Source organism: Pristiophorus japonicus, chromosome 9 (genome assembly GCF_044704955.1).
Source record: "Pristiophorus japonicus isolate sPriJap1 chromosome 9, sPriJap1.hap1, whole genome shotgun sequence".
Classification (NCBI taxonomy): domain Eukaryota; kingdom Metazoa; phylum Chordata; class Chondrichthyes; family Pristiophoridae; genus Pristiophorus; species Pristiophorus japonicus.
This window is the reverse complement of record NC_091985.1, coordinates 115398385-115421409: the sequence shown is the minus strand read 5'-3', so window position 1 is coordinate 115421409 and position 23025 is coordinate 115398385. Positions and strand designations below refer to the sequence as shown.

General features: G+C 47.5%; 3 protein-coding genes across 3 annotated transcripts; all 3 read left to right on the top strand.

The window, feature by feature from the left end:
- The first annotated feature begins 237 nt into the window (after positions 1-237).
- LOC139273915 (histone H1-like) lies at positions 238-981 on the top strand. Its single transcript, XM_070890986.1, has one exon. The coding sequence runs from the start codon at positions 271-273 to the stop codon at positions 979-981; it is 711 nt and encodes a 236-aa protein (XP_070747087.1). The 5' UTR covers positions 238-270.
- A 2386-nt stretch (positions 982-3367) lies between these two features.
- LOC139273913 (histone H4) lies at positions 3368-3679 on the top strand. Its single transcript, XM_070890985.1, has one exon. It carries the CDS (start codon positions 3368-3370, stop codon positions 3677-3679), a length of 312 nt encoding a protein of 103 aa, XP_070747086.1.
- Positions 3680-4623: 944 nt separating this feature from the next.
- Positions 4624-5034, top strand: LOC139272669 (histone H3-like). The gene has a single exon (XM_070888751.1). The coding sequence runs from the start codon at positions 4624-4626 to the stop codon at positions 5032-5034; it is 411 nt and encodes a 136-aa protein (XP_070744852.1).
- The last annotated feature ends 17991 nt before the right edge of the window (positions 5035-23025 follow it).

Here is a 23025-nt window from a genome sequence, read left to right as displayed (position 1 = left end):
TTGAATTCGGCTGGAAGTTTTTCGACAGCAAACATTGTGGTCTTAGAATGAGGAAGGATCTAGACTGGGATTGTGGAGTGACCGATTTTCATTGGTATGGGAGAGTTTGTGGGAGAGAGAAACACAGAAATGCTGCAGGGGCCGAGAGCTGACAGCAGGATGTCTCCGCCCCGTCCGCTCGCTGCCTTTAAATTGCTCTGTGCCGCCACCTCTGGATTCATTTCTGACCCAGTTCTGACTGTCAGAGAGATTTTCGACACAGTTCCCGACATGACGGACACTGCCGCCGCCGAAACGGCTCCTCCTGCCGCCGCCGTTCAAACCAAGGCTCCCAAGAAGAAGATTGCTCGACGGCCCAAGACAACCCGCCCCAAGTTGAGCGATCAGATCGTCAAGATTGTGGGGGGTTGCATCGATCGCAAGGGGATGTCCATGATCGCGGTAAAGAAGGCTCTGACTAACAGCGGCCTGGATATGACCAAGTACCGGTCCCAGATCAAGAGGAGTATCAAGAGGTGTGTGGAAAACGGGATCCTGGTGCACACCGTGGGCAAAGGCGCCTCCGGCTCCGTCAAAATCGTCAAACAAAAAGTGGTAAAGGCCAAGAAACCAATGGCCAAGAAATCTCCAGCCAAGAAACCAGCAGCCAAGAAAGTCGCAACAAAGAAACCAGCGGCCAAGAAAGTCTCAACGAAGAAGCCAGCGGCCAAGAAAGTCTCAACGAAGAAACCAGCAGCCAAGAAAGTCGCAACGAAGAAACCAGCAGCCAAGAAAGTCGCAACGAAGAAGCCAGCGGCCAAGAAAATCGCAACAAAGAAACCTGCGGCCAAGAAAGCCGGCACCAAGAAGGCGCAGGCGCCGAATAAGTCGGTGAGATCGTCAGCCCTTAAGAAAAAGTCTCCTGTGAAGAAGCCCAAAACCCCCAAGGCGGCCAAGCCCAAATCAACAAAGCCAAAGAAGGCAGCGCCCAAAACGCAGTAAAATATCAAGTGCAACTTGTAAACATCTGAACCCAACGGCTCTTTTCAGAGCCACCCACGTCTCTCAGAAAAGAGCTGATCCCGGAATCACATGATTCCTGTCTCGGTGCCTGGCTCAGACTTCAGATAGGAATCATTCCCAATAAACCCAGGATCCCTGGTGACTCGCTGACATCGGCTGCACCCTCCCCTACTGTCTGCACTAAAACACAATGGGATCTGGGCCGGGCCTCACAGGACCTGGGGACATGTTGGGTGTGTAAGTTGTCACTAAACTGCTGGGACGGGAAGTGTGGGGAGATGGAATAGGGGCTGCCACTGAAATAGAAGGAACCGGCTCGACTTGTTACAGAAGGGACTGCACTTAGGCGGGAATATTACTGACTCTTCATTGTAGCAGGACCTTATTTACAAACTCCGGTTTCTGGAAATCCTGGAATATGAAGCCCGAGTCTGTAAGGGTTTGTGTGGAGCGCTGACTCTTTCATTTAGGTTAATTGTCAATGAAACGTCAGCCCTGTGCCCCCTGAAAGGGCCTCAACCGATAAAACTATAAATTAACCAAATTAAAGGAATCTTAATAGATCAAATTAAAATTTGGTTTCGGGGGTGATGCATTGCAGTTAGCGGAGAGCTGAGTTTCGGTTCTACTGAAGAAAAACGGTTTGAAATTGGCGGTTGGAGAAAACTGGAAGTGGAGAATGAGCTGGGAGGTGGAGCTCTCTGCTCTGTCACTCTGTCTGTCTCCTCCCCTCCCGGTCTCTCCGTCTGTCTCCTCCCCAGAAACAGGCTGTGCTGGTTTGGGAAACTATAAGGTCGGTGGCCCTGGAAGGAAGATCTTCAGAGGAGATGAGGTCAGTGAAGATCTGGGAAATGATAGCTTGATGTTCGGTAGTGGGATCATGGTCCAGGGGGAGGTAGGAGGGGGTGTCAGAGAATTGACGTTCAGCAGCCGCAAGGTGGAGGTCGGTTCTCCAAACAATAACAGCAGGTTAATCACAATGTTGGGGTTGTATCTGAGAGAGCAAAGTGCTACAAGTTCAGAGGGAGGTAGATTGGAGTGAGTGAGAGGAGCAGAGAAATTGAGACAGCCGATGTCCCGTCAGCAGTTCGCAATGAAAAGATCTAGAGAAGGCAAGAGGCCAGAGGGAGGGGTCTGAACTTTCCCCAATTCACTTTCATCAGAATCTGAGCAAAGAAAATGGGCCTGGTGGGAAAGGACAGAGAAAGTTTAAAGCGGGGGAGGGGCGGGGGGTTCCCATTTAAGATGCTCAAGTTGGGATCATTCCTTGCAGAATGTTTGTTCGAAATGAGCCCATCTTCAGATAGCAATCCTGCGGAAACATTAGAGGAACGAAGGAGTCGGAGTGTTATCTGGGACCATGCAGAAGTTAATATCTGACGGCCATTGTCCCACATTAATTAAATCAGAGTGAAAGACTGAGAGTAATACCGAACCGTCCTGAGCTGCAAAACAGCAGCGAGTACAACAGGCATGAGATGGTTAAAGATACAATATTGTTTTCTCACTCTCTCGTACTTTCCCGCAGTGTGAGATTCATAATGTGTCTGGTAAGAGATCTGTGCAATGAGACTGCATCTTCTGCCTCTCCAATGGGTTGTTTCTGGATCGAACGGGAATTTACATGTCAGTCTGGAACTGATACGATCTCTGTCTTTCACCGCCCTTCTCTGCCTCTCTTTTTCCTTTCGTCCCCTCTCTGTCGCTATCTGCTCTCTCTTGTACTGTATGGATGCTGTTATTGAGCGTGATATGGACACATTGATATGCAGTGTAATTGATATGCACTGTCTCTCTCTCTGGTTCTGTACATAAAGGTGTGATACTTTTAATTTCTAGATACACTGTCGGTAAGTGTAAGATTGCTACTTGCCTGTCTCTGTCGTGCTGTACATGTAGCTGGGATACCGTTATTGAGTGTAATATGGGGAATCCGACACGAAGCTTAAGATTGATACAGTGTATCTCTGTTAGTCTCTGATCGCAGTCTCTGGGTGCTCAGGATGGGATGGGTAGGACACAAGTTACTGTTATATATCCCTCAGTTTCTGAGCAGAGGGAAACGCAGACTAGCTTGAGGGGCGGTGAGCATATAATTTCTATTTTCAAATGTGAGGAGCGCTGACAATAAACGGTTTGAAACTGGCGGTTGGAGAAAACTGGAGGTGGAGCTGGAAGATCAGAGGTTGCTCTCTGCTCTGTTTCCTCCCCTCCCAGTCTCTCTGATGTCACTCTCAGTCTGTATCCTCCCCTCCCGGGTTCTCTCACTCTGACGCTTTCTCAGTCAGGTCGGGGTCAGCTCTATAAAAAGGAGCCAGAAGCAGTTTTTTTTCTCATTAAGCAGCGACTTGAGTGAATAGCGATCATGACTGGCAGAGGTAAAGGAGGCAAAGGCTTGGGCAAAGGCGGAGCCAAGCGACATCGTAAAGTGCTTCGTGATAACATCCAGGGCATCACCAAACCAGCCATCCGCCGCCTGGCTCGCCGTGGTGGTGTCAAACGGATCTCTGGTCTGATCTACGAGGAGACCCGCGGGGTGTTGAAGGTTTTCCTGGAGAATGTGATCAGGGACGCGGTCACCTACACTGAACACGCTAAGCGTAAGACTGTCACTGCCATGGATGTGGTGTACGCTCTGAAACGGCAGGGTCGCACTCTCTATGGATTCGGCGGCTAAACCATTCGACCCTTTCTACTCGGCACAAAACAAAGGCTCTTTTAAGAGCCACCCAACACCTCACAGAGAGAGCAGTGACCTGGGAACGCAAGCGGGGATATATTGTGATGGTAATTGGTTCAAGATATTTATGAATGTGGTTAGATTTCCCGAACTCTCGCCAATGGTTCGGGAAATAGTGAGAATTTGTGTGTGTGTTTTACCTGGGACATTTCCGCCCTGGGTGTAAAGACAGCGAGAGCAGTCTCACATGGACACACTGCGGCTCTCCGCACATTTATTGTTTAAATACCGATATTGTAGAGAGCGTGAAAGCGAGTCGGCAGCCAGTGCGGCCAATGGGAATGTTAATCGGGAGATCTAAGACGTGCTGCCGATTCCCCATCAGCCGTTTTACAGGAGCGCACAAAGTGAGGAACATTTCCCATCTGACAGAACCGAACAAGGAGCCGATTTAAAACCTGATTGTAAAATAGCGCCGGCAATCCGGGACTATAAAAGGGAGGTTATTATTTGTTGTCACAAACAGGCTTTCGCTCAAACTCCGTTATCTGTTACATTGAAATTGGCGGGTGTTTTGAAAATGATGACAAATTTGAACTCAGCCAATCAGGGCCCCGTAATTGTCACCGTTTCCTTCTGACTGTCAGCTCGTCCCTGATTGGCGGGGGGATGGTAGCCAATCACAGTCCCGGGGCGGTCCTTCAGACCCTGTCGCCGATCACAGTCCCGGGGCGGTCCTTCAGACCCTGTAGCCAATCACAGTCCCGGGGCGTTCCCTCACAGAACTTGTAGCCAATCAGAGCCCCGGGGCGTTCCCTCACAGAACCTGTAGCCAATCACAGCCCCGGGGCGGACCCTCACAGTCCCTGTAAAAGGCGGCGGCAGAACCGGCTTCACATTAATCCTGCCTGCTCCAGTTTGTAGTACAATCTGTTCAGACGATGGCCAGAACCAAGCAGACAGCGCGCAAATCGACTGGAGGGAAAGCTCCTCGCAAACAGCTGGCTACCAAAGCGGCCCGGAAGAGTGCTCCAGCCACGGGCGGAGTGAAGAAACCTCACCGTTACAGACCCGGCACTGTGGCTCTGAGGGAGATCCGCCGTTACCAGAAATCCACCGAGCTACTCATCCGCAAACTGCCCTTCCAGCGCCTGGTGCGAGAGATCGCACAGGACTTCAAGACCGACCTTCGCTTCCAGAGCTCGGCTATCATGGCCCTACAGGAGTCCAGCGAGGCTTACCTGGTGGGGCTCTTTGAGGACACCAACCTGTGCGCCATCCACGCCAAGCGAGTCACCATCATGCCAAAGGACATACAGCTGGCTCGCCGCATCCGCGGGGAGCGCGCCTAAACCCTCCAACAACAAGTGCAACAACGGCTCTTTTAAGAGCCACCAAATCCGCAAACGAAAGAGATGCAACCGCCTACTGGCATACTGATATGTATTGCTCATTAACTTTCGGTGCGACATGGTTATGTGGTGCCACAGAACTGTACTTCCAGGGGTGCAGCACCGAGATCTGGAACAGCCGATACATTGCTGCGTCCTCTGTCCGATTCATTTGCTGGGGTATTAATGATAAACATCGCAGTCTCACTAATCACCGGCAGCTTTTTGTTGGGGGAGTGGGGTGGGGAAAAGGTAGATCTGAGAAAAAGTAATGTTTAGGAAAGGAGCCCGTTAATGATGCTACCCCCGCTTACTGCCAAAGTTCAAATTCTAAGACTTCCCCCACTTACGGTGTTAAGACCTAGAACTACATCAGGCCTTTTTATTACTAAATTAATTCAACTCCCAAGCTATTCATACGCCAGAACAGATTGGTATTTTAGATCGAAAGTGGTGGAATTCAGACAAACTATAATCCACCGTTAACTGGAGGAGAGCGAGCGTGAGTACAGAACCGAAATATAATGGTTAGAGGCAAACATTCGGAGTGATTAAAATAGACTTAAAAATGTGACTCGCTTCAGACGGTAATCTGCCCCTTTCACCGATACTGTGGGCGGCTCTGAAAAGAGCCTTTGGGTTATTAGATTAAAGTTTCGCTGCTTCACTTTGTTTTGGAGCTCACGGCACTGGTTTTCTTGGGCAGTAGCACAGCCTGGATATTGGGCAACACCCCGCCCTGCAGGTGCCTGGGAATGATGTGGGTCTTCTTGTTGTCGCGAACCGCGTTGCCGGCCAATTCCAGGATTTCAGCGGTCAGGTACTCGAGCACAGCAGCGAGATAGGCCGGGGCTCCGGCACCCACACGCTCAGCATAGTTCCCCTTTCGCAGGAGCCTGTGAACACGGCCCACCGAGAACTGCAGTCTGGCTCGGGATGAGCGAGACTTGGGCTTGGCCCGAACTTTCCCGGCACCTATTTCCTCTTCCCGACATTTCCACAATCTCACAATGAGCAATTATTCCGGCACTCGCCCTTCTTATACCTTCAGGAGGAATGCGGTGGAGGCTCTTGTGATTGGTCCCTTTGTCCTGATTCTCATTGGACTGTACATGTCACCAGCGAGTGATTCACCAATCAGCAGGCCGCAAAAGGGCTAAAGGTAACGGCGCTAAATATTTCTAAAACAAACATCAGATTGTGTATTGATTCGATTCACAGGGGCTGCAGCGGGAGCTCAACTGGAACCCAGAATCCTGGCGCAAGAAGCCGAACATTAAGGGTTAGTATGTAATAAAAACAGAAAATGTTGGAAATACTCAGGTCAGTCAGCGTAGAATCATAGAAATTTACAGCGCAGAAGGAGGCCATTTAGGCCCATCGTGTAGGTGCTGGCTGACCGAGAGCTATCCAGCCTACTCCCACGTTCCCGCTGTTGGTCCACAGCCCTGTAGGTTACGGCACTTTAAGTGCACATCCAATTATTTTTTTAAATGTGATGAGGGTTTCTGCCTCTACCACCCTTTCATGCAGTGAGATCCAGATCCCCACTACCTTCTGGGTGAAGAAATTTCTCCTCATATCTCCTCTAATTACTTTAAATCTATGTCCCCCGCATGTTAACTCCTGGGCGAAGGGAAACAGGCCCTTCCTATCCATTCTATCCAGGCCCCTCATAATTTTATACATCTCAATTAGGTCTCCCCTCAGCCTCCTCTGTTCCAAAGAAAACAGACCCAGCATCTGCAATTTTTCCCCATAACTAAAATTCTCCAATCCAGGCAACATCCTCGTAAATCTTCTCTGCACCCTCTCTAGTGCAAACATGTCATTGCTGTAATGCGATGACCAGAACTGCACGCAGTACAGTTGTGGCCTAACTAGTGTTTTATACACTTCAAGCATAACCTCTCTATGATCTTATATTCTATGCCTCAGTTAATCAAGGCAAGTATTCCGTATGCCTTCTTAACCACCTTATCTACTTGTCCTGCTACCTTCAGGAATCTGTGAACATGCACTCTAAGGTCCCTCTGTTCCTCTTCACTTCTCCATATCCTACTACCATTTAATATGTATTCTCTTTCCTTGTTAGCCTCCCCAAATTCACTACTTCACAGTTCTCCGGACACAATTCCATTTGCCACTTTTCTGCCACGTGACTAATGCATTGATACCTTCCTGCAGTTTACAGCTTTCTTCCTCACTATCAAGCACACGGCCAATTTTTGTATCATGTTCAAACTTCTGAATCATGCCCCCTGTATTCAAGTCTAAATCATTGATATATACCACAAAAAGCAAGGAACCTAGTACTGAACCTCACTGGAGGCAGCCTTCCAGTGACAAAAACACCCATCAACCATCATCCTTTGCTTCTTGCCTCTTAGCCAATTTTGGATCCAACTTGCAACTTTGCCCTGGATCCCATGGACGTTTACTTTTCTGACCAGTTTGCCATGTCGACTACATCATAAGAACATTAGAAATAGGAGCAGGAGTAGGCCATACGGCCCCTCGAGTCTGCTCTGCCATTCAATGAGATCACGGCTCATCTGATCGTGGACTTAGCTCCACTTCCCTGCCCGCTCCCCATAACCCTTTACTCCCTTATCGCTCAAAAATCTGCCTATCTCCGCCTTAATTATATTCAATAACCCAACCTCCACAGCTCTCTGGGCCAGAGAATTCCATAGATTTACAACCCTCTGAGAGAAGAAATTCCTCCTCATCTCAGTTTTAAATGCGCTACACTCATCGACCCTCCTTGTTGTCTCCTCAAAAAGTTCAATCAAGTTAGTCAGACATGACCTTACATTAACAAATCCATGTTGACTGTCCTTGATTAATTTGTACTTTTTAAAATGATTTATGCTGTTCCTCAGAATTTTTCCCATAATTTGCCCACCACTGAGGTTAGCTTGACTGGCCTGTAATTACTTGATCTATCCCTTTCTCCCTTTTTAAACAATGGTACAACGTTAAGCTGTCCTGCAGTCCTCCAGCACCACACCTGTAGCCAGAGGATCGGAAAATGGTGGTCAGAGCCTCTGTTATTTATTTCCTTGCTTCTCTTAATAGTCTTGGATACATTTCATCTGGGTCTGGAGAGTTATCTACTTTCAAAGATACTAAACCCTTTAATATTTCCTCTCTCACTATATTTATCTCATCCAATATTTCACACTCCTGCTCCTCAACTACAATGTCTGTATCGTCCCTCTCTTTTGTGAAGACACACCCAAAGTATTCATTAAGAACCATGCCCATAATTTCTGCCTCCACACACAAGTTTCATTTTTGGTCTCTAATAAGCCCTACTCTTTCTTTCGTTATTATTGAATCTGCTTCCTCCACCCTTTTCGGCAGTACATTTCAGATCATAATAACTTGCTGTGGAAAAAATATCTCCTCATCTCTCCCTTTGATTCTATTGCCAATTCTGTGTCTGCTGGTTACCAACCCCTCTGCTACTGGAAACAGTTTCTTCTTATTTACTCTATCAAAATCCTTCATAACTTTCAACATCTCCATTAAACCTCCCTGATGGAGAGAATTGCCCTTGTCCTCTCGTAACAAGCCCGGATTCAACAGCCTGATACCTTGGATAAGCTTCAACGATCTTTTATTCCAGCACATGCAGGGGGAGCATCTCACTTCTCAGTCGCCTGAGAGGATCTCCACTGAACTGTTCAAATTACACCTTAATTATACAGGTTTTGGCACATGAGTGTCCTCGTGGATGGACCTTAACAGTGACGTGATTGGTTGTACCAACGCATGATCGAATACCCATTTGTTCCCTTCTTCCTGGTGTCACTCGCCTTATATTGTTATATGGTTATAGTAGTTCCTCTTTGGATTTCTTTACTGCTCCCTTGAGCCCGAGGTCAACGAGTGATCATCTCGTAGCTCTATTGTGTTTTATGCATATGTGTGGTTTTAAGCATACCTCTTGTTTAGCCAGCTCAGTGCTTTCACAATAGTCAGATAACATCTTTGATAATCAATCTTGCCCTTACAATCCCCCCTGTTGGCCCTTGGCTATATACCCCAAGATAGGCCAATGTGCCGTCCCCTCATTATTTCATCCAAAGGGGAAGTGATATTGTCAGCTTAATCCATCCTTCTAGGTGGCCAAGCCCTTACTTCAGGATGGTTTCTCGTATCTCTTTACCTTTACACACCATTTACCCGTTTTACAGATTTTTCCTTAGATACTAAAGGTTTAGTTTCTTCTAAGGCTTTTATGGTGGCCTGAGCAATGGCTTTCCTCGCCTGTCGTTTACATCTCCAACATAGTTCAATCAACAATACCGTTAAAACCACACATTGTACAATCACCAATACTTGGGATATTATTTTAATCCAGGGGTGCACCTGCATGTTTAGTCCAAAGTTCCAAAGCCTTGTATACCAGGGTTGGTTTGCCAACATTTCTTTAGTGTCCTTCTGGAGTTTGTCGATCTTCTTCATCAGGATGATGTACTTCTGCCGTTGTTCATGGATGTCCTGTTCCAACTTAGTTTGTTCTTCACTAAGTTTGGGTATATGTTGTCCTTGTGGTTCCTCAAAACCTTTATACCCTGCTTTGATAGTTTCCATCGCCATCCCGTTGACTGACTCGCCTTTCAATTCTGGATATATGATGTATCCCTGAATATCGACGACTTCTTTTGGTGTAAAACAGAAGTCGATGATCGTGATCGGGCAGTAGGTACCTCCCCCCACTGTCATGTTGACCGCCGTGGTGCTCACACACCAGCCTCCATTTCCTTGTGAGGCTGCAGTCGTTTCGGAATCCATTGTCAGCGGTGTGACACTCAACACATGTCCTTCTGTTTGGCCATATCCACAGTTGTTGTTACCTAGGTCTGGGTGCTGTCGGCATAAAACAACTTGATTATTCTTAAAACAATCTTTAACATGGACACCTTTGGTATTGTTTCCCTTTTTAATTACGTACTGGTGCAATTTGTAAAACTGCACATGGGTCTGATTCCTTATTTCTCCTATATTGTTTACTTAGTACAGTGTGTTTCCCTTTGTCATGTCATATTGTGGTACATATTGATAACACAAACCTTATTATATTCTGATGTCTGGTTACACACCTGTTCTTAGGGACCCAGGCATGGCTATTCATCCGGACCGCACAGGCTTGGGTGTCATTCTTGCCCAATGTCCATTCAGCAAATACATCATCGATTATCCAATCTGGCACCTCCCCATTCTGGAGTTGTTCTATGTTATGTTCCACCGTATTGAGCATCCAAGCCCCATATCCCGCACAAACTATCTCGGCCTCCTTTCTTTTACTCATAGTTTATCCAGCCTGGTTTACCAAATTTGTCATTTATGCATGGTCCCGCAATGTATGGGCAACCTGCAGCAGTTCCTACTCCGCCCCGTCCCCTAGCTGGGCCTATATTTTCTTATCATCTCCCCTTTCCAGCAGTCCTTTTAAGATCTGTGTCAGGTTGATGATCTGCTCGTCTATTGTTTGAAGATCCTGCGCCCACCATTTCCAATATTCCCCTCTTTCTCCTCCCGCCTTTCCCATATTTATTTGGCTTTTTTACGTTGAACTTCTTTACGTTGAACTTCATAGTCTTGAATTTGGGCCCCTCAAGGGCCCTTAGGGTTAGGTTTTCATATAATCTTATGGTTTTCTTACCACAAAACAGTGGGATCGTTATATCCGTTAGGTTTAACAATACCGTAATTACCCTTTGGCGTACCCCGAAGTGGATTTTGTCTCTAGTTGTTTTCATTACTAATCCTCCGCTTGCCCCCTGTTTCATGTTTGGGCATCCTGGGGGTTCTGGTTGGGGCTATTGTGATGGTTGGGATACCTATTTTACACGCAAACATTCCCCATAAGGACCCATTACCGCATTGTGATTCCCGGTGCCTTCAGATCTTGTAATTGTTTACATAATTCCATCACAAATCTTCTTACTCGGTCCCGGTAGGATCCAACGTCATCACTCTCCGTCATTAGAACCTCAGGTAATCTCATTGCCCTTCCTGTCATTAGTTCGAAAGTTGTGAGTCTGGTGGTCTGGTTTGGGGTCGCCCTTAACTTCATTAAAATCCAGGGCAGCATATCTACCCATCCCTTTCCTGTCTCGTCGATCACCTTGACCAATGCATTCTTCAGGGTCCTTCGTTCGTACGTCCTACTAATCCGGACGATTCCGGATGATAGGGGATATGACATTTCTGCTTGATTCCCAGTAGGGCGCATGCTTATTTCATTACTTTACCCGTGAAGTGTGTACCCTGATCTGAATCTATCTGTAGGGACATTCCCCACCTAGGTATAATTTCTCCTAATATTCTAGCCACCGTCTCAGCTGAGCAATTTCTAGTTGCGAATGCTTCTATCCATTTTGTGAATTGATCTATTATAACCAAACAATATGTTTTTCCCTGGTGATTGGGCAACGGGCCCGTGAAGTTTATCTGCAGGTTTTCTCATGGTCCCTTTGTTCAGGGTTGATGTCCCATTCTGACCTTTATTTTTCCACCTGGGTTATGCTTTACGCATGTTAAGCACGTCCTACAGTCATTTTCAATATCTCTTCCCATTCCCTTCCACCACCAGCATTGGGACATTGAACACGTCATGCTGGTCTTACCTGTATGCGCATACCCGTGGTATATACTCAATAAGTTTTGTTGTATGCACTCTGGGGCTACCACATTACAATCTTTCCTCCGGATTCCATCCGCGCCTTGTTTAGCTCCCTGTCTTTTCCATTCATCTTTATCTGCTGTATGGTTGCCTCCTGTACTTTAAACATATTTACTTCTTCCGGCCCAAGTGCACAGGCACTTATTTTAGCCCGTAGGCCCCGTACTTCTGCCGCTCACTTAGCTGCCTCATCCGCCCATGCATTCCCTTGCTGATGTCTGTCAGTAATTTTCTTATGGGCTTTGATCTGTACTATTGCACATTTCTGGGGCTGGAGGGAAGCCTTTACCAGTTCCTTAACGATGTTCTCGTGTCGAATTGGTCCTCTCCCCAATGTCATATAACCTCGCCGACACCAGGCTACCATAGTATCGTGGACCACCCCAAACGCGTATTGGCTGTCTGTACATATTTTTACCCTTTTACCTTTTGCCCATTTGAGGGCTTCTGTTAGGGCGACTAATTCGGCACTTGGGCCAAAAGGCTCCCTTCTAACTGCCCAACTCCCCTTGTTTGCCCTTCACCGTCTACTACCGCCCACCCGTTTGGGGCTTTCGATCGATGTACCGATGCGACCCGTGTATGTAAAGGTCCATTTCTGCTCCCTCGAGTGGCTCTTCCTTTATCGAGCTACTTTCCTCTGCCCCCTCTATCGGGTTACGTTCATGAACGTGGCCTTCTGTAATGATCCACCCTGTGGGGTTGTTACTGCTATCTTTTACTATTGTTACTGTGCTGCTCGGGGGTATTAGTACCGCTTCCCATGTCGCTCTTGCGTCTGACATTGTTCTCAGTCTCCCCGTGTTTAATAGCTCTACCAGGGTATGTTGCGTATGTAGGATAATTTGTCCTGACATTACTATGGGTTCACTAATTCTGACTGCCCTGCCTGCGCAGTCGAGAGCGGCTACACATCTAGATAATCCTGCAGCTACAGGTTGTTGCTTAGAGGAGTAATACTCACCGGTCATTGCTTGTCCCCATGTTGCTGGGCCACCACTGCATTATAGTGATTTTTGCTCTGGTGATTATAAACATGGAAGGGCTTATTCTGGTCCGGTACTCTCAGGGCGGGGGCGCTCATTAGGGCCTGTTTCAGCTGTTGAAATGCTGCTTGTTTGGAGCCCCAGTCTACCAGCTCTTGGGAGGGCTTTCCCCCTTTTATCAAATCTTGTATGGACTGAGCCATTTCTGCATATACTGGAATAAAGTTCCGACAGTAATTAAACAGTCCTACTACCTGTCTGACTCTCTTTACGGTCCCTGCCTTTGGCATCGTCCTAATGGCCTCCTTCCTATCCTCTGCCTTTTCTCTTGTGTTACTATATACCCTAGGTATGTGACTTGGCCCTTCCCTATCTTGGCCTTTTTTTGGATTGGCTTTCAGCCCTGCCTGTCGTCCACATATTACAAGAGGGTACTTCCTTCCCCTACATCTGTTGGCTCCAGGACCCCAGCCAGCGTCCGGTGGAATATACTTGGGCTGTTATGGAATCCTTGGGGCACTCTAGTCCATGTATACTGCTTTCCTTTTACAGTGAAGGCGGACTTCCCTTGTGACCCTTTGTCTAAGGGTATGGCCCAAAATCCATTTGCTATATCCAATACGGTGAATATTTTATGTTCCGGGCCCAAGCTATTGAAAATCGTTGTCGGGCTGGCCACTATCGGGTGCTCCCGGGGTGTAACTTTGTTTAAGACAGTATAGTTTATTGTCAGCCTATATGAGGCGTCTGGTTTCTTTACCGGCCATACTGGTGAGTTGTTTGTAGCTATTGTTTGTCTCACCACCCCTTGCCTTTCCAATTCTTTCACTATCTGAAGGACAGCTGCTTCAGCGTTGGGCTTCAGCGGGTGTTGCCTGTGGGCTTTATGTTCTGGGCCTGGGATCTTGACTGGCCCGGGCCCCACCAACCCACAGTCCTGTTTGTGTTGGGCCCATAGGGCAGGGTATAACTGACATATACTTCCCCAAGCACCCTTTGTTTCCCACTCGGGATCTATTGGACAGATCCCAGGCACCTGCTGCTGCTGATGGCCCGGGTGGTTAAATTTACACTGAGTTTGGTGCTCGTCTCCCCAGACTACTCGGTTACGAGTACCCCTATTTCCCTTAATATTTCTATCCTAATATGGTGCCTTTGGGATTGGGGCAGCACCAATACTGGGTGGGTAGTATTATCCCCTGTACTTCCAATAGTACAATTTCACTTAAAGTTGTCTTTCTGTTACCTCCTCCCACTCGTTGCATGCTGATCGTTTCCTTAGTAAGGGGTAAGTCTAGATTAGTTATGGATATTGACGCTCCCGTGTCTATCAGCATCCCACAATGCCAGCCCCCTAACATTGCGCTAACAAACATTCTTGGGTCCTCTCTTTGTGGTCCCACATCTTCACCAGGGGCCAGTAGCCCCTATTGAGTGGCTGCCAACTGTAGCATACTTATGACATCCTCGTTAGCAAGCGTCTCTTGCGGAGCGGGATGGTCGCAGAGTCCGCCGAGCTTCTCTAAGGAGCGCTACCACTTCTCCCTTGGTCAGGGGTGGTTCTCCTCCTGGGGCTCCTCTAATCTCTCCGGGTCGCTGTCCTTCCGCCCCTCCCCCTTAGCCCAGCATTTCCTCGCTGTATGGTCTAATTTGTCACAGTTCTGGCACTTCGGCCTTGATTGCCCACTCCTCCCTTGAGCCGCTTTTATATGCTGGCACTCTCCACTAAAGTGGCCATCTTTTCCACAATGAAAACAAGTCAAGGGGGCTGGGTGTAATTTTCCTTCCTCACTCGTTCCTTCCGCAGCTGCTGCCACTGCGGCCACATGCGCTTCTACCGAAGCTACTTTCCTTTTCTGAGTAGCATCCAGCTCAGACGCCAGTCTGGACAAGCTGTCATAGTTTTGCATTATGACTAGCCCTGTTTTTAATATGTCTTCGAGTGCAGTATTCAACCCGTCTTTGTATATTTTTAGGAATGCTTGATTATCCCTGGTGGGGTTCAGTATTCCCGAGTACACTTGGAAGCTCACCCATTTCCGCTCTTCATAGTCATGTGCGGATTGCCCCTTGTTTTGAGTGACCCCCATGATTATTCCCCAGTTTATGGGTATTGCTCCTGCTACCCAAGTTACGTTTGCTTTAAACGCCTGATATTCTGCCTCCGACTGCGCAATGGTGGGGGCTATCATCGCACACCAAGTGTCGTTGTCCCAACTGTTGCCACATTTCTTCAGTCATTTGTGCTGTTACTAACTAACGCTTACTACCTAACACAACATCTCGGTTGTGAAGGCTGTGGCATATTCTTATTTCCCGTATTTTCTGCCCAAACTGTTCAGTACTTCGTCTCCTCTCTAACATGGGTGGCATTTGTAATAACTTCAATGTGTCCCCGGGTGTCAGTGACACATAGGTGGTTTTTATCTGAGGCGTCACGGCAGGTATTGTGGGCGCGCCCAGGTTGCCTCCGGCAGCCGGTACTGCTGGGACAGCTGGGGTGCCGGGTACAGATTCTACCTTGATCGGGGCTGCCCGTACCTTCTGGTATGGGGGAGGTCCAACTTCTCTTCCCCAGTCGTCATCGTCTGGATTATATTTGCGAGCCAACTCTGGTCCCCCACTATTCTCTATTTCTTCACTTAAAACTTCCAGTGGGGGATATATTAGTACCGGTGCAGGCAGTGGGGTAGGTGGCACTGTAGGTCACCCAGTTACTGCTGCACATGTTGTACCATTCCTACTGCTTACTTCTGCCTCTTCTATCTTTTTTATTTTAGCTTTTAGTTCCTGTATTATTTTATCCTTCCTTTCCTTCTCTTTATTTTGTTCCCAATAGCAGGCTAATACTTCTTGTCTGGCACTCCCACCACTTCGCCTGCCTCCGGTGGGTCGTCTGGTTGCCATCCCTTTTTCTTCATTCCCTCAATTAGTCTCATGTTTTTATCTGCTAGCATTTTCCCTATAGATCCCTCGGGTCCCCAGTTGTATTCGCCCGCTATTCTAAGATTGCTAAGGGGCTACCTTTCCCTTAGTGGGCTACTCTTGTACTTCCGTCGCATCTCCTGACCGATACTTACTCGTTAGTACCGTGCCCCGGTTGACCGTGTTAGAGCCTACTCATACCCCAAATCATCCTTATCCTTGATCTCTGTCCTCTCTTTATTCTTTCTACAGATTTCCTCCTTTCCTGTAAACAGTTTTTCAACTCTAACTTGTAGGTGATATTTAAAAGGTACTCACGCCAACAGCTGCCACATCGTTTCAGGTCAGCGAGTCTGTATCCTGCAAACTATGCCAGTTGATGGGGAGAATCGCCCATCTCCTCTCGTAGCAAGCCCGGATTCAACAGACCTGGGATAAGTTTCAATGATCTTTTATTCCAGCACGTGCAGAGGGAGCATCTCACATCTCAGCCGCCTGAGAGACGATCTCCACCGAACTGTTCAAATTACACCTAAATTATACAGGTTTTGGCATGAGTGTCCTCGTGGATGGACCTTAACAGTGACGTGATTGGTTGTACCAACGCATGATCGAATACCCATTTGTTCCCTTCTTCCAGATGTCACTCGCCTTATATTGTTATATAGTTGTATTACTTCCTCTTTGCATTTTTTTTACTGCTCCCTTGAGCTTGAGGTTAACGCGTGGTCCTCTCGTGGCTCTATTGTGTTTTATGTGTACGTGTGGTTTTAAGCATATCTCTTGTTTAGCCAGCTCAGTGCCTTCACAATAACCAGATAACATCTTTGTTAATCAATCTTGCCCTTTCACTGCCCTTAAAATTCCCTGCTCTAAGGAGAACAACCCCAGCTTCAATAATCTTGCTATGTAAATTAAGTCTCACATCTCTGGTACCATTCTAGAAAATCTCATCTGCACCATCTCTAAGGCCTTGACACCTTGACATAAAAGCAAAGAAGTCTTGCTACAGCTATATAAGGTATTCGTGAGGCCACACCTGGAATACTGCATGCAGTTTTGGGTTTCCATATTTACGAAAGGATATACGTGCTTTGGAAGCAGTTCAGAGAAGGTTCACTAGGTTGATTCTGGGGATGAGGGGGTTGACTTACTTGGAAAGGTTGAGGAGGTTGGGCTTCTACTCATTGGAATTCAGAAGAATGAGAGGTGTTCTTATCGAAACGTAAAAGATTATGAGGGGGCTTGATAAAGTGGATGCAGAGAAGATGTTTCCACTGATGGGGGAGACTAGAACTAGAGGGCATGATCTTAGAATACAGGGCCGCCCATTTAAAATAGAGATGAGGAGAATTTTTTTTTCTCAGAGGGTTGTGAATCTGTGGAATTCGCTTCCTCAGAGAGCTGTGGAAGCTGGGACATTAAATAAATTTAAGACAGAAATAGACAGGGGTTATGGGGAGCGGGCGGGAAAGTGGAGCTGAGTCCATGATCACATCAGCCATAATCTTACTGAATGGCAGAGCATTCTTGAAGGGCCTTATGGCCTACTCCTGTTCTTATTTCTTATGTTCTTATCTTTCCTAAAGTGTGGTGTCAAGAATTGGCCACGACACTTCGGCTGGGACCTACCCAGTGATTTTTAAAGGTTCAGCACCAATTCCTTCCTTTGATATCACACTCCAATTTCTGGTTTCTAACTCAGTGCCGGCTCTGGACTGCTAAAGATAACAAAGTGCTCACAGGTCAGGTATGGAACTTTAGTGGCCATAGGACTGGAATCGAACTGGATGGTGTTCAATTCCCACAATTCAAAAATATCTGGCAATTTGTGGATTAATAACCATAGAAAATTCCGGATTGAGGAAAAAACCCAATCGTGTCATTTGGGGAAGATACCCTGCCTCCCTTCAGTCCCAGACTACGTGGATGATTCCTGAAGGAAGTGCACTACCCCTCCAGTCCCACAGTAATTGATTAATCCCTAAAAGGAGCAGTTGACCCCTCCAGTCTCACTCGAAGCGGTTAATGCCTTTCGTGAGCTTATGGGGGCGTCACTCCTAGCCAGGTCATTAGCATTATTTCCTCATTAATATAATGCTCAGTGTGCCCATCTATAACCAGGGATACCAGGGTTCAATTTCCAAATGTGGAGAGATGTTATTGCTATCAAAAATGAGAATGTATGGAATTGGAAGTAGCCTGTTGAATTGAAAATGGATTGGGAAGTATGAGTCAGAGAGCAGGGATAAAGCATATGTACTCAGATTAGTGGGAAGGCAGAGTCAGGAGCAACAAAGTTTTCATAGGGCTAGAACCTCCACTTTTTTTTGCATGTTTAACGCCCATTTAACGACTGAAATTATGTATAACGACCATATAGTGCCCATTTTGGCACAAAATGGAAACTGACGGGCATTTTTAGAAAACTTACCGCTGAGCGTTACTTTCCCATGTGGTTGACGCCAGGAACAAATATTACCGCCGGCCCCCTTTTTTTGGGCGGAATCATCAGAATGAGCAAAACCAACGCCCATAGTATCGCCTAGCATTACTTTCCGCATGGAATTAACGGCGAAATTCAATAATCCCGTCCGCCCACTTTTTTGTCGTAAAGAGCACATTTGGTGAAACTAACGCCCAGGAGATCGCCCACCGTCACTTTTCCCACCTCGCACACACATCGCCCACAATATCGCTCGCCCAAAAAAACGCCCTCAAAAGGTGGAACTGTTCTGAACGAACGCCAGCGGTGTGGCTGGTATTTTTAAAATCCCACTCTTGCGTGAGGAGCTGAAATCTGAAGAATTTGCTTGAAAGAGCGTTGATGAGAGTGACAACGCTGACACACTGCTATGTGTGTGCAGCTCAGACATCAATGGTGCCCATCAACTTGGTGCCAGTTAAAGTTTACGTTGATTGATGTTAAGTTGTATTTACGGAATCAACAGTGTGTAACGGTGCAGCTATCTGAGACAATGCGCAACAAGGTTATGTTCAATCACAAAAATTTTATACGAACATTGGTCTGAAATCATAAGTATCCCCGCCCACACCACACTTTTTCCACCACTGACATCAATCACATGTTCAACATGTCCAGCAACACAGAATACAAAGGCAAAGCTGGAGCGTGGTCCCCAGCCCCGATACATTGCAACAAATTGCATACACCCAGATGGAGATATAACACTGCCATCACCTGCAGACATGCACCTCACTTTCCTTCCCCCCTCCCCTTCTTCTCCCCACCTCTACCCCTTCCCCTCCTCGCTCCACGGCTGAGGAGCTCCTCAGGCGGTGCCTCATTGGGGATGAAGGCAGATGTGGTCGTTGCATGGGTACGGGAGCGGGGGATGCCGAGGGGGCAACATTCTCTGATGCAGAAGCAGGATCTTGGTCCTTGCTCTCATCTGTCGTTCGCAGCGGTGGTGCGGAACTAGCAGTGGAGTGTCGCGCTCGGGGACCACTGGGAGGCCTGTGTCAGCAGTGTTCCTGGCTATCGCATCCAGGGTCTCCGCCATCCGCGGAATGTACTCCGTCATGGTGGCCAGCTGTCGGGATATGCTCCACAATGCTTTGATGAGCTATTCACCAATGTCTACAGTCCTCCTGAAAAACTGTACCATCTCTCCGCTGTCATGTGGTGCACGTGGAACAGACCTGTCGTGTCCACGGGACCTCCGTGGGATCGGCGCAGTGCTGAGGACAAATTGGGTGCCCTGTGGCGAGGTGTTTGGGGCCGGTACCTCCAGTGGAGATGGGAATGACTGGAGGACCACTAGATAGCCTTCGGGTGGAATGGCTTCTGGAGTGTGGCGATGCAGGTTCCTCGAAATCCATGCTTTCATCTGTGGAGAACAGACCCAGCGGATTGACCGGCGAGAATCGGAGCTCTTTAGCACCAGACGTAGGATTGTCCGTCGACTCCTGTTCCACGCCCTCACCTTCTGGCCTCTGTGGTCTTGCCTTGGGACGCGCTGCTGGCTGAGCTGAAAAACACAAATGAGGTTATTAGAGGAGAATGGGGTGCTAGGGTCACAAGGTGAGTCCAGCGCTACATACAGCATATGCACGACAAAAGCACCACCGCTCTCAAAATCATCGCAGACATTACATTTCATGACCACCAACACATTTGCATTGCAATGATTTTCATTAGGCCATCATTATTTCTATGACTATTTTAGAAATCATCTATCATATACGAATGTTTGGATATGAGTGGGTGTGGCATCTATTGACATTACATTGCGCAATGGTGTAAGCTTTACTCACGTGGCATCACTTCAGGGTCTGCAGATGCGTCCATGGCTGTCCGGGGGTGGTACCGCACGAGTGCGAGCACACGCTCTTACATGTCGATGATAAAGCTGGGGACTGGTGCCCTCCACCTATTCACCTGTGTCTGGACCTCATCGTCGATAGCTTCTTCTGTAAAAGGTGACAGGATGACATTGCTTGAGATCATTGTGTGATATCATTGCTAGGTACTGTCACAGACACTGATACAACACATAACCAACAGATGTAATCATGATTATTAAGAAATTATCATTCTTTACCTAAAGACGTGCACCGTGACCACAGGCTTTGAGTAAAACATTCCTGGTAAAAGTGAAAGACCTCACATCTGATGATAGTCACTCATAACTGTTACAAATCAAATTATATAAATACATAAGTACATGTAAATCAATGTATTAGTTACTCTTGCGGATCCCACAAGGTCGTTCCATCGTTTGCGGCATTGATTGCCCTCTTGCACCTCATTGGTCGCCGAAGCCCACCTCTGCTGTCTCGGTCCATATCTTCTGGTATGCCTTTGGGGTGGGCTTCCTATGCCGTCCCTGTGTCAAATCACCCCAGCATAACTCAACCTCCTGCAGGAGGGAGGCATTTGCATCGTCTGAGAACCTCCTGGCTCTTTTGCGCCCTCCAATGTGCTCCTCTCCCACACTGCTCTCTCCAGCGTCAGTCTCCATAGCGTGCTGTGATGCCTCCTCCTCTCCATTATAGGCCAAATGCAGTCAAATATGTGGCTGGTAACAGCTCATTTTTGTTTGCCTACTTGCTGTGAAGCTCTAAAGTCTCCCTCCTTCCTCCCAAAGCAGCCACGCCACACCCAGACACGCCTTCAGTCCCTCTGAGCTCCCTCTCTCTCTGTCTCCTCTTCTGCGCATGTCATTATGACCTTTGACCTCCTGAATCACAGGAATCAGTATTGCCATGCCGTTGCTAAGGATGCGATACTTTAAGGCAGAAGGTCAGAGAGATTTAACACTACCGCCTATTTCATATCGTTCGCGGTAACGCCCATTTTCAAAAATGGAAACTAGGTGTTTTGAGAATGGGCGAGAAGCCGGCGATCTGAAAATCCTTTTTTACTGCCCACGCCGAAAATTTTTGGACGATAAGCACAAAAGTGGAGGTTCTAGCCCATAGAGTCTGGAATGTGAAAGTCCCCTGAGAATATCAGTCCGTCGCACCAATAGACAGGTGACTCTGTCCTTCTGTTTCTGTGTCTCTATCTCTCTGTTGATGTCTCTCGATGGGCTAGATTTTCCACTTTTTTTGCATGCTTAACGCTCACTTAATGTCCATTTTACCGCTGAAATGACGTATAACGCCCATATATCGCCTATTTAGCCACAAAATGGAAACTGACCGGGCATTTTTCGGAAACTTATCGCCGAGTGTTACTTTCCCCATTTGCGTAACGCTGGGAAAAAATAATACTGCTCGCTCACTTTTTTTGTCTTAAAGATCACATTGGCCAAAACTAATGGCCGTGAGATCGCCCAGCGTCACTTTCACCACCTCGGACACATATTGCCGACTATATCGCTCGCCCAAAAAAACGCCCGGAAAAAGTGGAACTAACTGGAACTAATCACAGTGTTATGGACGCCATGTTCGACATCACATGTCGCATTCTTTAAAAGGATGCTCTGCTTCAACCTCAGGGGAGTTCGGATGTACTCTGGAGGTATTTGGAGGTGATGTGAACATCTGTACAAATATCTTTACCATACTGTGAATGATTGGAATTTAATATGTGTCTTCGTCGTGACATTCATTCTTTGAGACCAATCGGTTGGAAACAGAGCTATTGCAATGGGGCCTGTCCTTTCTCACCCTGTCTTGATGACCAATTACATGTTGCAGACTTGAGATGACCGAAGATACACTCACAGCATTATGTGCCCAATGTAAGATGTGCCAGATTGATGTTGTGGTGGTGTGCTCCATGCTGCACAACTTGGCTACCAGGAGGGCACAAGAGTTGCCTGAAAGTCTGACAGTCCACCTCACCAAAGAGAGGAAGAGGAGGCGGACGCTGACATCGACCCAGACAAGCAGACTGACGCTGAAGCCATGCCACTGCCCCCCCACCCCGTAGACCGCAAGAAAGGGCCCGTGGTGGCATGATAGCTGCAAGAGCCTTATCTCAGGAGCTCATCAATGAGCGCTTTGCCTGAAAGAACGTTGGTGGTATTTACAAGGCTGACACACTGCTGAGTGTGCAGGTCATACATCATTGGTGACAATTAAAGTTTAAGTTGATTGAAGTTAAGTGTAATTATACCCTTTGATAAGGAATCACCAGCGTGTAATAGTGCAGCTATCTGAGCCAGTGCGCAACAAGGTTTTGTTAAATAAAAAACATTTAAACTGAACATTTGTCTGAAATCATCAGTATTTCTGTAAAAACCAGCCCTTCCTCCACACCCCCCTCCACTTCTCCTCCCCACCTCTACCCTTCCCCTTCCCCTCCTGACTCCATGCCGCCTGGCCGAGGAGTTCCTCAGGCAATGCTTCATTGGGGGGGGGATGATAGCCAAACCGCTGCTTGGACGGATAAGGGAGAGGATGGTCCCGAGGTGGGAACATGCTTCAAGCCAGAAGCAAGATGTTGTTCCTGGCTCTTGTGTCATTGGCAATGGGGGTGCGGCACCTTGGGGTGCAGTGCCGCACTCCAGAACCACTGGGAGTCCTCTGTCACCAGCGTTCCTGGCTACCAAATCCAGGGCCTCCACCATCTCTTCCATGTTATATATATTATTTGTTGGACAAAAACTCGGTGTCAACTATGTTCTTGGTGCTTAGTAGGCTTTTTACTGCTGGTGGTGAATCTCCCTCGTGCCTCCCTCAACAGCCAAAGAAGCACACACCACAGCCACACATGCTTTCAGTCCCTCTCATCTCCCTCTCTCTCCGTCTCCTCTTCTGAGCATGTCATTATGACCCTTGACCTCCTGAATCACAGAAATCAGGCGTTGCCATGCCGTTGTTAAGGATGGTGATACTTTAAGGCAGATGGTCAGAGAGATTTAATGC

Coding starts and splice junctions, on each gene's coding strand:
- LOC139273915 (XM_070890986.1), top strand. CDS start 271: ATGACGGACACTGCCGCCGCCGAAACGGCTCCTCCTGCCGCCGCCGTT.
- LOC139273913 (XM_070890985.1), top strand. CDS start 3,368: ATGACTGGCAGAGGTAAAGGAGGCAAAGGCTTGGGCAAAGGCGGAGCC.
- LOC139272669 (XM_070888751.1), top strand. CDS start 4,624: ATGGCCAGAACCAAGCAGACAGCGCGCAAATCGACTGGAGGGAAAGCT.